Source organism: Scophthalmus maximus, chromosome 2 (assembly GCF_022379125.1).
Source record: "Scophthalmus maximus strain ysfricsl-2021 chromosome 2, ASM2237912v1, whole genome shotgun sequence".
NCBI classification, from domain to species: Eukaryota; Metazoa; Chordata; class Actinopteri; order Pleuronectiformes; family Scophthalmidae; genus Scophthalmus; species Scophthalmus maximus.
In genome coordinates, this window is record NC_061516.1 from 16624479 (window position 1) to 16638881 (window position 14403).

The 14403-nt window shown below is 42.2% G+C and overlaps 1 protein-coding gene across 1 annotated transcript; it reads left to right on the forward strand.

Moving 5' to 3' along the window:
- Positions 1 to 23: 23 nt before the first annotated feature.
- Positions 24 to 14289, forward strand: arhgap42a (Rho GTPase activating protein 42a). Its single transcript, XM_035626367.2, has 24 exons — positions 24 to 606; positions 2679 to 2774; positions 2860 to 2921; positions 4908 to 4979; positions 6166 to 6267; positions 6400 to 6510; positions 7000 to 7104; positions 7448 to 7577; positions 7669 to 7769; positions 8236 to 8345; positions 8447 to 8525; positions 8793 to 8832; positions 8987 to 9049; positions 9136 to 9210; positions 9319 to 9403; positions 9488 to 9546; positions 9694 to 9799; positions 10174 to 10333; positions 10427 to 10577; positions 11095 to 11817; positions 11949 to 12102; positions 12341 to 12412; positions 12490 to 12569; positions 13379 to 14289. The coding sequence occupies exons 1-24, from the start codon at positions 453 to 455 to the stop codon at positions 13465 to 13467; spliced, it is 2979 nt and encodes a 992-aa protein (XP_035482260.1). The 5' UTR covers positions 24 to 452; the 3' UTR covers positions 13468 to 14289.
- The last annotated feature ends 114 nt before the right edge of the window (positions 14290 to 14403 follow it).

Consider the following 14403-nt stretch of genomic DNA (forward strand, 5'->3'; position numbering starts at 1 on the left):
AGCCTGCAGCCAGAGCCGTGTGTAGACTGAGTTAGCGCCACTGCCTCTGCCCGCCGCTTCGCCAAAACTAGCTCGAAGCGCCTTAACTCTTGCAACGGGTCGCGTGTAAGTGAATGTGAGAAGTTTGTAGGGAGTCAGGGCGACGCCGTGTTGCGTTTCTTCTTTGTTTGAGAAGGAGAGAGGGGCGCCGCGGAGCTCGTCGAGTAGCCGAGCCGAACCCTGTCTGTCAGCGGCTCTGCTGCGCTCCGGTGTCCGGAAGTTCTGTTGGAGGAAGAAAAAAAAAGTAAGAAAGGCATGAAAAAAGGCATCGTGAACGAAACTCCTGACCACTCTGCCCCGAGCACGGCGGAGCAACGCTTTCTCCCCTGAAGTGCAGCAGAAGGACGCCGAGACCGCGCCCCGGTGTGTTTGTGTCCCAGTAACCCGTCTCGCCGTGTGTTAGATCGTCGATCATGGGGCTCCCGACGCTGGAGTTCAGTGATTCTCTGCTGGACAGTCCGGAGTTCAGGGAGCGCCTGCAGTGCCATGAGATAGAGCTGGAGCGCACCAACAGGTTTATCAAAGACCTCATCAAGGATGGCAACATGCTCATATCTGCCCTCCGGAGTGAGTACACACCGGTTTTATCTCTTGCTCTCTGGGTTACATTAGTTCGTCTGCTGCCCGATCGCAGAAGTCCACACCGGAGACCCTGGCGCTCGGGGCGCCGCTGTTAGTCGGACAAGGTGCCTTTGTTTCGATATTCTGCTACAAGAACAGATGTCCTGGTGCCATTTTTTTGCAGACGAGGCACCATTTGGACGCGGTTTATAAACTGTAAGATGAGTGTTAAATGCTTTATAGATCCACCATTAGCTATTATTGAACAGAAGAAACGCTCTTGGGTTGCCATGTTGTGGAAGATCCCCCTCCAGCATGACACTCTTTCTCTGTCAGCATTTTAAATTATTAGGCTGCAGGACATCTGGACCAAAATCCATTTATAAAATTCCTCATAGCATTTACAACCACAGGCTTATTGTGCTATAACAGTTTGTAAACATATTATTAGAGGTTAACAAGCTGTTTGTCTACGTGCAACATTTAAATAGTTGTAGAAAGAACAATACAGTGAATGTTAACTGTCTATGGTTATAACGACTCATGCATCGGTATGTCATCACTTGGTAATAATGTGGCTGAGTGTTTATTTCTCTAATAATGCTAAAGTCAATGCCAGTCAAAAATGTCAGTATGGCCTTCATGAGGGGTGTGGGGGGTTTCTCAATTTCTTCTTAGCCATTTGGGTAAAAGTCAGGGTCAGTCGTCTGAAATGAATGTTAATAGATCAAAAATAAAGGGTTATACAATAATAAATCAAGTCAGCAGTTATCGATGTTAATCCAAGGAAGAATTCATCAATAGCACTAGGTCAATTAACATGTGTTATATATTACATCAGATATGTAAGATAAACATTAGAACAGGATCGTTCTGAATTGTATTAGAGATTATAGATTTATGTTGTACATTTGATGGTGACAGGTAATGTACCTCCCATTTACTTGGAGTTATTTTTGATCAAGTTTAAGCTCAGACACACCTTCGCATTGCCCTGTGCTTTCTTTGACTCACCTGCTGGTTGAGCACACACACCCACACACACACACAAAATGCTGTGTCACACTACTACACAACAGGATCACTGCAAGGTCAGCATGTTACAGGTAACACAGTTTACACAACACAAGCATGTCTATCACCACCAGCGCCACCCAAGTTTGCCGTGTTAGATTCCTGTTGTTATTGGTGATGGGCGAACATGTATTAACTTTACTTTCTGTAAAAACCTTTTCAAGATCTGGCAGTTTTGCGTTGTTGGTGCAGCAAATGGGATTTTTAATTAGATCCAACAATGCCGTCATAAAATGTATTGAAACACATCATAGCTTTGTTGGTGTCTTACCACAAACTGTTTGCATCAACATCCAACATCTCTGAGCTGAAACATGCACTGTGCAGTATGTACACTGCTGTAGACAAAGAGAAAATGCAATGCACAAGTATAAAAAATTGAGGCCCTATAAATGACAGATACATTTATATTAATAACTATGTTTTTGACTTGCTGATAGCAATGAAACTATTCTTTAATAGTAGTGAATAATCATCAAAAACTAACAGCTCTGATTTCCCTTGTGTCTACAAGCAACATCACTTATTTTCAAAGACTGCCGAGACATGAGGTGTCAAAGTCAGATGTGAAAAACTCCACTTAACCTTACGATCCAAAAGCTATGTTTACGTGTCCAAACAACACCCCAGTAACAGAGTGTAATACCACCTTTCACTCTCTGCTGCGCAAACACTTGGCAGCATTCTCTCACTCGCAACAACACTCACTCATAACACTGGTGTGTATGTGTGTCCGTACCACTGCATCATACATTCACACATAAATCATTAAAATGGAATTTATGAACAGTTTGAGCCTGATCACTTCCTGGAGATCAGCGGAAAACAGAGCCGTGGTCAGGTCCCATGCATGAAAGACGTTGTTGCTTTGACCAGTAATGGCAGTGTGCAAACTCCCTCCAAGAGCATTCTTGTGCATAGTTATATTAGTTGTGAATAAGTAATGGCAATAAGTAAATTGTTGTGCTTTAAGTGACTGAATGAAATTGTTGTTTTTCTGTCAGGTCTTTCTCTTGCTGTTCAGCGGTTCTCTCAGTCTCTGCGGGAGTTCCAGTTTGAATGTATTGGAGATGCGGAGACTGATGATGAGGTCAATATAGGTGAGAGGAAACAACTAGAAATGGCAAAATATGTCAAATATGATCTAGGTCTTCCCAAATTACAGATGTTTCATTTCTTTTTCAGCTCAGTCCTTGAAGGAGTTCTCTCAGCTCTTGAGCACCATGGAAGAGGAGAGAAGACGACTGGTAAGATAAAATAAACGTGTGGGAGAGAGAGAGAGAGAGAGAGACTAAACTAAAATTCTAGTCCTAATGTTGTACATTTTCAAAGATAAGATAAGGAACGTTTCGAGGACATTTCTTTGTTTGTGATTTTGAAAAAGGCTGATTATACATTAGGACAAAGGGTGAGTGGTATGAGTTACAACGTATTATGCACGAGACAGTTATGCTAAGTGCTTTGAAATTCTGTGTTGATTAATCAGATTTAGGGTTATAAGTGTTCCCTGTAGATACATTTGTGTCTATTTATTTTATTCTTTTTTTTAGGGTTAGGGTTTTAAAAACGGCAATTATTTTTCATTTATTGTATCGATCATTTTACATTTTCAGATTGTGCTCTTCGTTTATTTCATAAATTAAATGTTGATGATGATTTACAGACGTTTTTGTCAGAAATGGAAACTACAGACTTCTGAGGGGCTTTAGACTTAACTCTCAACAAGTGAAAGTTTTTTCTTCCTGTAACATTCACTCGATGAATCACACCAGCTTCCCTTGTACTTGTGCCTTGATCTGGTTTTCCCACAATTCTGATTCACACATTTGTAGTGAAAAAACTTGCCTGCCAGCAGCAGCAGCAGTGAGTGTCCATAGTGATTCGGAAAAAACGTCTTTGACTCAGAGACCCTCCGTCAACCATGAGGCCTTTGTGTGGGAGTGACTGGAGTCTGGCACAGTCTTTGTGTAAGCCAAACTGTGAACGTGCACAATGTATGTGCAGGTATGGTAACTGTGCCAACTATGTATAGGCCTCTGTGTGTGTGTGTGTGTGTGTGTGTGTGTGTGTGTGTGTGTGTGTGTGTGTGTGTGTGTGTGTTTGTGTCCGTGTCCCTGTGTGTCCGTTTGTGTGTGTGTGTGTGTGTGTGTGTGTGTGTGTGTGTGTCCGTCCGTGTGTGTGCGTGGTCTGGTTACAGAGGAACCATGTGGAACCTATTCTGCCAATTCCCCTGTGAGACTGAGCACAGGCCCTGACTGCCTGGGAAAGTCCATAAAAGGGTCCTGTGTGTTTTTCTGCTCTCTCTCTGCCCCCCCCCCTCACCCCACCCCCGTGTTAACTTTATGCTTTTCCAACACAGCTGATAGGTCCGAATTCCATCATTATTAAGTTAAAGGGCAATTCCAACAAACGGGTTCCCTCTGAAATACCTACCTGTTCAACCTGAAAGGACTATTGTAGAGATTGGACAATGGCCCCCCTCATGCTCTTAGTTTTCAGTTTCCTCCTGCTCATTGTATCGTGCTTTGAAAAAAGAAAGGACAACCTTTTGAATGAAGACGAAAGAACAACCCTTCTGTGGGTACCGGTGCGGCACTAAACTGAAAGTGCAAGTGAAGTCATGATGCTGGGAAGTTATTAAGAGTCTGATGCTTGAATCAACTCGACAGAACAAAGAGAGACATGACCAAGACTTGCAATATATAGAGTCATGAGGAAAGAGAACCCAAGTATACAAACACTAGAGCTCTTGTAGCAGATCCATAGTGTTCCTCACTACTTGACTCGAGCCTCAACATAAACCATCAGTTCCTCATACACACTTGTGTGCAGTCTGCTGCAAATATAGTACCACGTTATTACTTTCGGTTTGGAGGTTTTCTGATGAAATGTTCTATAGTTGGTTTGTTTGTTTGAGTCCATACATATTTCAGAGCATTACATCATTACATTATTGAATAGAATAAGTAAATACATTAAAACATTTTTGAAATCCCCCGAGTGATACACAGGGAGATTGTAGTTGTGGGATTGTTTTTTTTCATGTTCAGTGTTTGTCTGAAAAAAAACATAAAAGCATCTATTGAGCAATCGGATTGGACACAAACTGTCCAACACTGACGTCGCCGCTTGTGGAACAGTGACTGAGCCGTTGTCTCATTATCACTGCTGGTTTGAGTATTTACTGTTATGTCACCCAGAGCTGCCTTGTTGTTGTGTTTTTTCCCTCTCAGATCCAGAACGCGGATGACGTGCTGATCTCACCGCTCGAGAGGTTTCGTAAGGAGCAGATTGCAGCTGTTAAGGTATATCTGCAGTTGAAAGCTGACTAGATTATTACCACAAAGCAACTTAACTTTTGTCCTGATGTTTTTTAAACGAAAGAACCTCAACTTCACACGTCTCTGCTCTGGTTTTAACCAGGCCAGTTAGTGAAGCTCGGCACATTAAAGCTTGTTGCATTCATGAGTTATCTAACACTGTGGGTGGTGATCAGACGGATCATCCCGCTCTCGTCTGGTCCCAGTCGGCCTCTCACTCAGTGGTCAGAGGATCCAATTTGTCCAGATAAACGATGGATCACAGTCCAGTGTCAGGAGCAAGGTCATGGGAACGGACGCTGGGAGACAAGACGAGGAACGCGTTTCAGACCGAGACAGTTGAACTTAGTGAGGCAATGTAAACACAAATCGAGTCTGGTGTCTGGTTTCAGCAGCTGTCTCAAGTCTTGTAATCTCTTCTTTATTTTTTCTCCCTTTTGTTCACTTTTTAGACAAAAATAGAAGCAGGGTGTCTTATGGTTGGCAGGGTTGAAATAATAGAACCGGTCCTGAGAGTGAAATCACCGCTCGCCTGTCGGTGCTTATCGAAGCCTGTAGAATGTAGCAGGAGAGTGTGAGCAGCAAACCCTCACACTGATGATGTTGTTGAGGGCGGAAGAAGAGTTGGACATGTGTAGTATGTAGAAGCAGCTGTTTAGGAAAGAAAGCTGTAGTCCCAAATATTTTTGGCGGCGTCTCTGCATTTAGATTATTAATGGCCCCGCTGCACTTCGTCACAGCTTTTTTTTTTGGTCCCCCAAAGCTGGAATGTAGGATTCATTCCAAAATCCCACTGAACCTTTGTGACTTTTTGGAAAACTACATACAGGATTTTGTGCGGCTATTTGCAGGGAGTCTGTGATGTCAATGCAGACCTTTGGCGTTTCTGTATTTTGAGCCACATCAGCAGGAAGGAAGGCGATTTCAGTCAGCCGGTCAGACCACAACTGGGGTTCAAGCTAAAATATCTTGATAACTATTATTGGATGGATTATATTAAAATCTTCCCAAAGGATAAATCTTAATGACTTTTGTCGAGTCCATGATGTTTCATCTACTGTAGTGCCACCACGAGGCTGATCTAAATAAATATTAATGCCGTTGAGACACTTCATTTAAAATTTATGAAATAAAATTCTCTGTGATATATCAAAAAAAAATTCTTCCCCAGGAGGAAAAGAAGCAGTTTGACAAGGAGACAGAAAAGTACTACTCTGTTCTGGAGAAACACCTCAGCCTGTCTTCCAAGAAGAAGGAATCACAGCTGCTGGAGGTGAACTGTCCAATTCCTACAAAACGCGCACACACACACACACACACACACACACACACACACACACACCTAGTGATTTGAGAGATTACGTACAGTAAGTGTGTTATGGCTGGGCTTTATTTTGTGTTGCAGGCTGACTCACAGATGAGTAAGGACCGGCAGGTCTTCTACGATGCATCGCTGCAGTATGTCTTCAAGATCCAAGAAGTGCAGGAGAGAAAGAAGTTTGAATTTGTGGAGCCGGTGAGTTCACATGCTGTACACGCATACAAATGTTACGGCCGTGTTGTTATGTTGCTCCAGTGAAAGTTAACTGTGTATTTTCTTGCTCGAATACAGATTTAATTTGTTTTCAGTATCGTACGAGTTGTTCACATACAGACAAGATCATAGAAAGGCAGATACACATTAAAAAACACTGTCTGGCCTCTGATAAAAAATGTTTCAATGATCCATATCAGTAACGCCCACTTCCTGTTGCTGTAGCTGCAGTTCCTGCATGGAAAGCTCTTTCCCGCCTGACATAGAGGGAAAGTCTTTGTTGTAAAGTAAACTAGGGTGGGATAACCAAACAACAAGCAGATTTTTGTTGTTTTTTCTCCTGCGGAGACTAATTACATTGATTGAGCAGATGACTGACACTCATTCTTTTGTAATCGTCTCATTATACTCTCAACTCTCGAGCCCCTACATGATATTTTCTTCCTGCGGATTTCTCCCCCTGCTCTTCAGCTATTAGCCTTCCTGCAGGGATTGTTTACATTCTACCATGAGGGCTACGAGCTGGCCAGTGAGTTTGAACCCTACAAGCAGCAGCTTCAGTTCAACCTTCAGAATGTAAGTGTGTGTTTAAATGCAAACTGGGTCTGATGTCACCTGTGAAAAGCATTTTTACTGAGTGAAAGTATTTCAAGTCAATTTCTGCGAATTTCCAGAAAATTTAAAATGCAATATAGCTTTATGTTGGGGAGTTCAGCGATCTGGAAGTTTTATGTGATTGTTTCCCAGGTACCTTTTTTTGAGCAAGCATTTTTTGAAAAGCAAATGAGAAAATAATGTGGGATTTCCAAAATAATGGCTCATATCAGCATCATTAAAAAGACTTTTATTAACCTACTGAGCTGGACTTAGTTACTGTTACTTATAAACTGTTCCCTGAATAACTATGTTTGTCGTCAAGGCCCGCAATAACTTTGAAAGCACACGTGCCGAGGTTGAGAGGCTGATGAAGAGGATCCGATCAGCTGAAGAAGACTTCAAAGCCCCGAGCTGCTTTACTATGGAGGGATATCTGTATATACAGGAGAAACGTGAGATACACCTCTGTCCCGTCTTCCTGCTCACATAGTCACGGAGTCAAACTGAAGTGCACCTGCATGATGTGGGGGTCTTGTCTCATAGGTCCGTTGGGCAGTGTGTGGACCAGATACTACTGTACTTATGAAAAAAGCTCCAAGATGTTCACCATGGGCAACACAGAAACCAGACCAGCCAGCAGACAGGTGAGCTGGAAGCGCAGATGAACAACGATACCACAGTTAATAAATGTTTTCGCCCATATCCTACAAAACGTTAAAACTTACACTGAACATGAAACGCATGCAGTCATATGTTGATGTTGTTTTAAGCAGGAACCATTTTTAAAATGTGTTAACATAGTAACCGGCATAAAAGTTATGAGTGTTGCAGCTTCCCAAAAGCATTTGGATGGAAAGACCAGCAAAAAAGCTAGTGTTTCTAAAGTAAATTTTTTGTAGTGTTTTGTCACAAATTGGTAACTGAGTACTGCTACTAGTAATAGTACATTAGCTGAGGAGCTGAAACATGTAAAAACACCAGTTAGGATCCATATGATCCTAAAAGCACTGAGTTAAGCTTTTTACTCTGACTAAAATACCACGTATCAAACGCATATTAAAGCAGACACTTTTTTAGCATATTGCAAACACAACTCTCTCTCTGTGACAGAACGGCTTGGTGATTGGCTCACCAGAGATGTTCAGGCTGCGCTCGTGTGTCAGGAGGAAGACTGAGTCGATCGACAAGCGATTCTGCTTCGACATCGAGGTGGTGGAGAGGTAAGAGGGGGAAGCATGTCCATCACAAATCCGAGGAATAAATTAATTGTGACGCTACTGCTGCTACTTGAGTGTGCACAATGATCTCTCTCTCTCTGCAGACACGGCGTCATCACCCTTCAAGCGCTCTCTGAGGCCAACAGGCGGCTGTGGATGGAGGCAATGGATGGAAAAGAACCAGTATGAATACAGTAACAGTATATGCATCATTAGATCATCAATAACGTTAGTGAGAGTGTCATCAGAAAAGCATGTAGGCAGATCAGAAAAAGGTCACGCTATAGTTAGACGTCGTAATTTTGTGGTTGTCAAAACTGTCTTTTTATGATGAAGCCTTACCTTATTTGAAACATTACATTGATTTACATTACACATTTGTGGTTATGTTTAACAAAATCATGTTGGTAATAAAAATGTATCATTTTTTTCTCTTCTTTCTTTCTGCAGATCTACACTCTTCCTTCTTTACTTAGCAAAAAGGAGGAGAGTAAGTAAACGGATGCATTCTGTTAATAAGTGGTGCATTTGCTTCAGCTCAGAAGAAATTCATTAATTACTCAATAAAATATCAATCAAACCTATTTTTTTATTTCCTGAAATGGAAAATAAGTCAGTTTTGTTTTTTTCTTCTTGTTTTACAGCATTTCTCAATGAGGCAGGCTTCAACTTTGTCAAGAAGTGTATTGAGCTGGTGGAAACAAGAGGTATTCCTCCGCTGTAAAATGTTGATTCATGTATCTACGGTGATTATTTACCAGGTATGCTAAAATATGTCTGTGTGTATTTGTAGGCATTACTACCCTGGGATTGTACAGGACTGGAGGAGTCAACTCCAAAGTGCAGCGGTTAATGACAAGTGTTTTTGGTAAGATGAAAGATTTGCTGCAGCAATAGTCAGTCACAATCAAAAAGTGAATTAACATTTTTGAAGCAGTCACTGCTGATGAATCATGAAGTTTCTACTTTTCTGAAGCGACCACAGCTCCGTCCGATATGCAGCTGGACGCAGACGCCTGGGACAACAAGACCATCACCAGTGGTCTTAAGAATTATTTCAGGTAACAGACTGCACATTACCAAACAGCCTTTTTGACAAACACCCCACATGAATTATGAATTCATGATTTCTAATGTGCATTAAGGTGTCTGGCAGAACCACTGCTGACCTACAGACTGCATAAAGAATTCATCAAGGCTGCAAGTAAGATCTGCCTTAAAATTACAAAGTACACCGGTAATAACTAATCTGTTTATTTTCAGTGTTTGGATTTTATGTGCTGCCTCATGCTCCATCATGTACACAGAAGCCTCTCATCCTCTCACCTCTGAACTTCCTCTCGTTCCACAGAGTATGATGATCACAAGTACAGAGTGAGAGCCATTCACGCTCTCGTTCACAAGATACCAGAAAAGAACAGGGTGATGTTGGACCTCCTAACCTACCACCTCTTCAAGTACGTACACAATGTCACATGCTACGTTCTTATTGTTCTGTCCTCCGGCTTTTCAGAGCATCCTTTTTTCATAAACGCTGAAAACATGAGTATCCTCCCCACAGCATTATCCCCCTTTTTTGGGGACAGATTACAAACATCTGACAGTTGATTTGTGGGCCAAGTGGGAAAAACTTTTAAACCAGTTTAAACATACATGAAAAGATTATAGGCAAGATAATTTATTCCAAACTGCAATGCTGTAAATTATCACAAATAATCATGATCGAAAATGTTGATGAATGCTTATTGTTAACTGGGAGGAGAAAATGTACTGAAACAATTGTGTGTGTGTGTGTTTTCGTGTGCGCGCGCGTGTGTGTGTGTGTGTGCAGGGTGTCCTCTCACAGTGAGCAGAACATGATGACTGTGTCCAACCTGGGAATGATCTTCGGGCCCACTTTGATGAGGTCACAGGAAGAGACGGTTGCTGCCATGATGAACATCAAGTTTCAGAACATTGTGGTGGAGATTATCATTGAAAACCATGACAAGGTATGCTTGCACACACACACACACACACACACACATACACACACACACACACACACACACACACACACCTAACAGATTGTATGTTACTGACAGATCTTTGGTGAGGCCCCAGACCTGTCGATGCCGTTACCTCAGGCTCCATCCTCCCGGTCGACTCCTCGGAGGAACAAGGCGATCTGCCTGTCGTCTGGGAAGAGGAAAGCTCGTCTCTACTCTCCCGCTCTCTGCCTTGCCGACAACGACAGTGAGTCACTCTGTCTGCAGCCCACAGCTCCTGTCTCTCATCATGTATCAGTGGTGGACGGTTACTAATTACATAAGTACTGTGCTTGAATGCTATTTTTAGGTACTTATGTTGAGTGTCACTTTGAAGAAGGTAATATATTAAGAAGGTAAACTCTTGAAAATGTCCGGACCCGATTTTCCTGACTTTTTCACCATGAGTTCACGTCTGAAAACAGCTCTCGTTAATTTTCAGATTAGGATCTTACATTAAAAACATATGACACAATACAAGACATAATTAAAGATTGAACTGGTTCAAAGCCTCTTTCACAAGAGTGATTTCCCACTATCTAAAATTTCATCTAAAAATCATGAAATGATGTACCAATTCATATAGCTAATTAGCTAAATACTTTACTGTCATCTTTACACAAATGTAAATGAGTGAACTGGCAGAGACAATGGTAGTGGGACGATCCTCCAAACGTGCAGCAGTATTTGTGATGTTGTCACTCAGTTTTTGTTTCTCCCTCCAGGTGACACGTTCAGTAGCAGCCCCAGCACAACTCCGATGGGCAGCCAGGAGTCTCTGTCCTCACACTCCTCTGAGAAGAACGGATTGTCTCAGACCTCACCTCCGTCTTCTCCTGCTGCCGAGCCCAGCTCCCCCTCCCCAGCGCCTGCGTCTCCTCCTGCAGCTCCCTCCTCCTCCCCCTCCCCCTCCCACAACTCCTCACGTGAAAATGATCGGAAACTCCCGCCGGACAGCGCCACCTCCCCTGACCTTACTCCTTCCTCCTCCTGGACTTCCTCCCAGCTCACTCCGGCCCGGCAGACCTCCTCTGTGTCCTCCTCTATGTCCTCTCTACCCTCTGCAGAGAGGAGTCTGTCTGTCAGAGGAAACTCCACTGCCTCCCTGTCATCTGTTAAAGATTCCAGATCTGCCTCCAGAGCCTCCACATCCACCGCCTCCACCCAGCATGCTTCAGTGGAGCACGCCTCTTCCTTGAGGGAGGCTCAGCCTGTTCAGAGAGCGTTGTCTATCTCCTCTCTGAAGAGCAATCATTCGGTGGATCAAAGAAATGCGCCCAGCAACTCCTCCACTCTCACAGAAACCAAAGTGACGGACTCTACCTCACCTTCTCGGCCGCACAGGGCTGCCTACAGGATGGCTTCCTCCTCCTCTTCCTCCTCCTCGTCACTGTTTCCCCTCCGACTTTCTACGTCCTCCTCCCTCACCTCCCTGCACATCTCTGAGGGTGCGTACATTTCTATTGTGGATGCATGAAAACGATGAAGCTGTAGGATGAAGTTTGATGACATTTAAAGTTTAAATATCTGTCACTTCCCTCTTTATGTTCAGTTCTGATTTATCGGGTGTTTATTGCAGATTACAAAAGCTGTCACGGATCGGTGCAGAGTCTCATGTCGCTGGACCCACGCGATGGGACGCGCACACGTAAAGCATCACACATTAGGTGTAGCTCAGATCTGACTGCGAAACACTCAACGGCCAGCAACGGTTACCAGAAGCCTGGATCAGCGTGAGTGTCTGTCACAGTGCTTTGCAAAAGACATGAAGGCAGTTGACTAAAGACTAAAATATTGATTTTGAATATGTTTTTAACTGTGACGTCATTGGTCCGATCCCATGAGTGATTACTTGTTTCTGATTGGCATGAGAACAACCTGTATTTTTTAAGAAGAAAGCTATTTTGTTTCAGATCTGGTTTTCAAATCGACTCACAGTAGTCAGAGCTTTGTACTGTTTGTGTGTTACAGATTATCTGTCAGACTACCACACCGTGAGAGTTCAGTTTTCTCCTCAGCATTAGACATATGTTCTTCAGGAAGGTATGTAAAAGAAAAAAAAATTGGTTGTGTGTGGCAAAATCACTGTTTTTACTAATTTTATATTTTTTGTCTCTTAGGGAAGCAAAAGCTCTGTACTCCTGTGAGGCAGAGCACAGCCATGAGCTCAGTTTCCCACAGGGAGCGCAGTTCTTAAATGGTAAGACAAACCACTTAGGTTTATTTTCCACTTTGGTCCCATTTACACCACATCCTGTATACAGATCACATTTTACTGTCAGGTTCAGATGAGGTTGGAGGTGTTTCAGGGGCCACATGTGCAAAGGCATGTTTAGATGTTAGTGCTGCAATGGTTTTTAACCTGTTCAGTCAATTCTCTATTTTGACAATAGTATTTTTTTGTCATTTTCTAAGAAGAGACAAGATTAGCCGTTTCCAGTTTCTCAAATGTGAGAATTTGGTGCATTTCTTTGTTGTATATTATACAATGTGTATGGCATTTTTCCCAATTGTCTGATAAAATAATTAATAAGCAGATGTATCAATTATCAATATGATTTTAAGAAAGTTGTATGTTTGTCCATGCAATTTAATTAAAACAGTCATTGTTCAGTTTTCTGTCAGGCTACTACTTTAGCGCTCAGTGTCTTCAAATCTTTATTTATTCCTTTTAATAATCTTCTCTTATTTCTTAAGGTTAAGATTTTGTAGCATTTCCCTCAAAATGTTGAGTTAATTTAAATGAAGTTGGATCAAACACTTCACAGCAGTGTAACATACAGTGGATGTAAATCAACATGTTTCAAGAATACTCTGAATAATACAGAATGATTTTGTTTTTATTCTTTGTGGCTGCACTAAATTACAACAAATGGATGTTTAACAGTGTTTTAATACATATCCATTTTTTTAAATTTGAAACTTCATGACGTGCACTTGTATTCGATATGAGGTCTGTTGGTCTGAGTTAGTGTGTGTAAGTTTGTCTGTGTGTGTTTGTGTGTGCAGTTCACCCGTCGGTGGAACCCGGTTGGCTCCAGGCGACGTTCAACGGCAGAACAGGCCTCATACCTGAGAACTACATCGCCTACGTCTGACGTAGCTGATGATCACCACATCACAGAGCAAAGATCTGACGTAGACTTTAGGGATCTACAGTGCAAACAGTAACACTGTGCTGCTGATCATAGACATAATATTCATCTTGTAACTGTGACTGTTATCACTGAAGCGTGTGTGTGTGTGTGCATGCATGTGTGTGTGTGTGTGTGTGTGTGTTTGTGTGTTTGTGTGTGTGTGTGTGTGTGTGTGTGTGTGTGTGTGTGTGTGTGTGCGTGCGTGCGTGCGAGCGTGCGTGCGTGCGTGTGTCAGACTACTTTCTGGATCTGAGTGATGTGTGTACTGTGTATATCTGACTACTATATCTGAACCATGTCATGAGTTATTGAGCATCTTATAATACGGTAGATGTTAACCAGTGTCTCTTCAGTGTTTTCTCTCCTTATTGTCTTTCTGAGAACGCCACATGCAGTGTGTCTGCCAGGTACTGTACGTGTAAACAGTATTTTTCTATCACCCTTGCTAATTTATGTCTGTAAATAATCATATTAATGTTATAACATGAAGTGTTCACCCTTCTGTGCTGGAGCAGTACGCGCTGTTGGTCTAAGATTCAATCCTGCCATAACACTTTCCTCCTTCTGTCTCTTAAGAAAGGACAAATATTTTTTACTAAAAAAATGCCAGTTAGTACTTTTAGATTCAGTTTATGTAACATATTTTATGTTTACTGTGCATTTTCCTGAATAACACCAATGGTTTGAGTTCAGAAACAGTTTTCACTACAGATATTGTATTGCCAAAACATACTGTTTCCTATTTATGTAATCATTAACATTGATACTGTATTTCCGTGTCCATTTGTGTCAGTGTTGTTTGTCCAAATAATGATCACGATGAGCTGTGTTTTTATGTAGGTGAGGGAGGACACCCCAAATCTCCTCTTTCAAAGATATGCTCACAGTTATAATCTA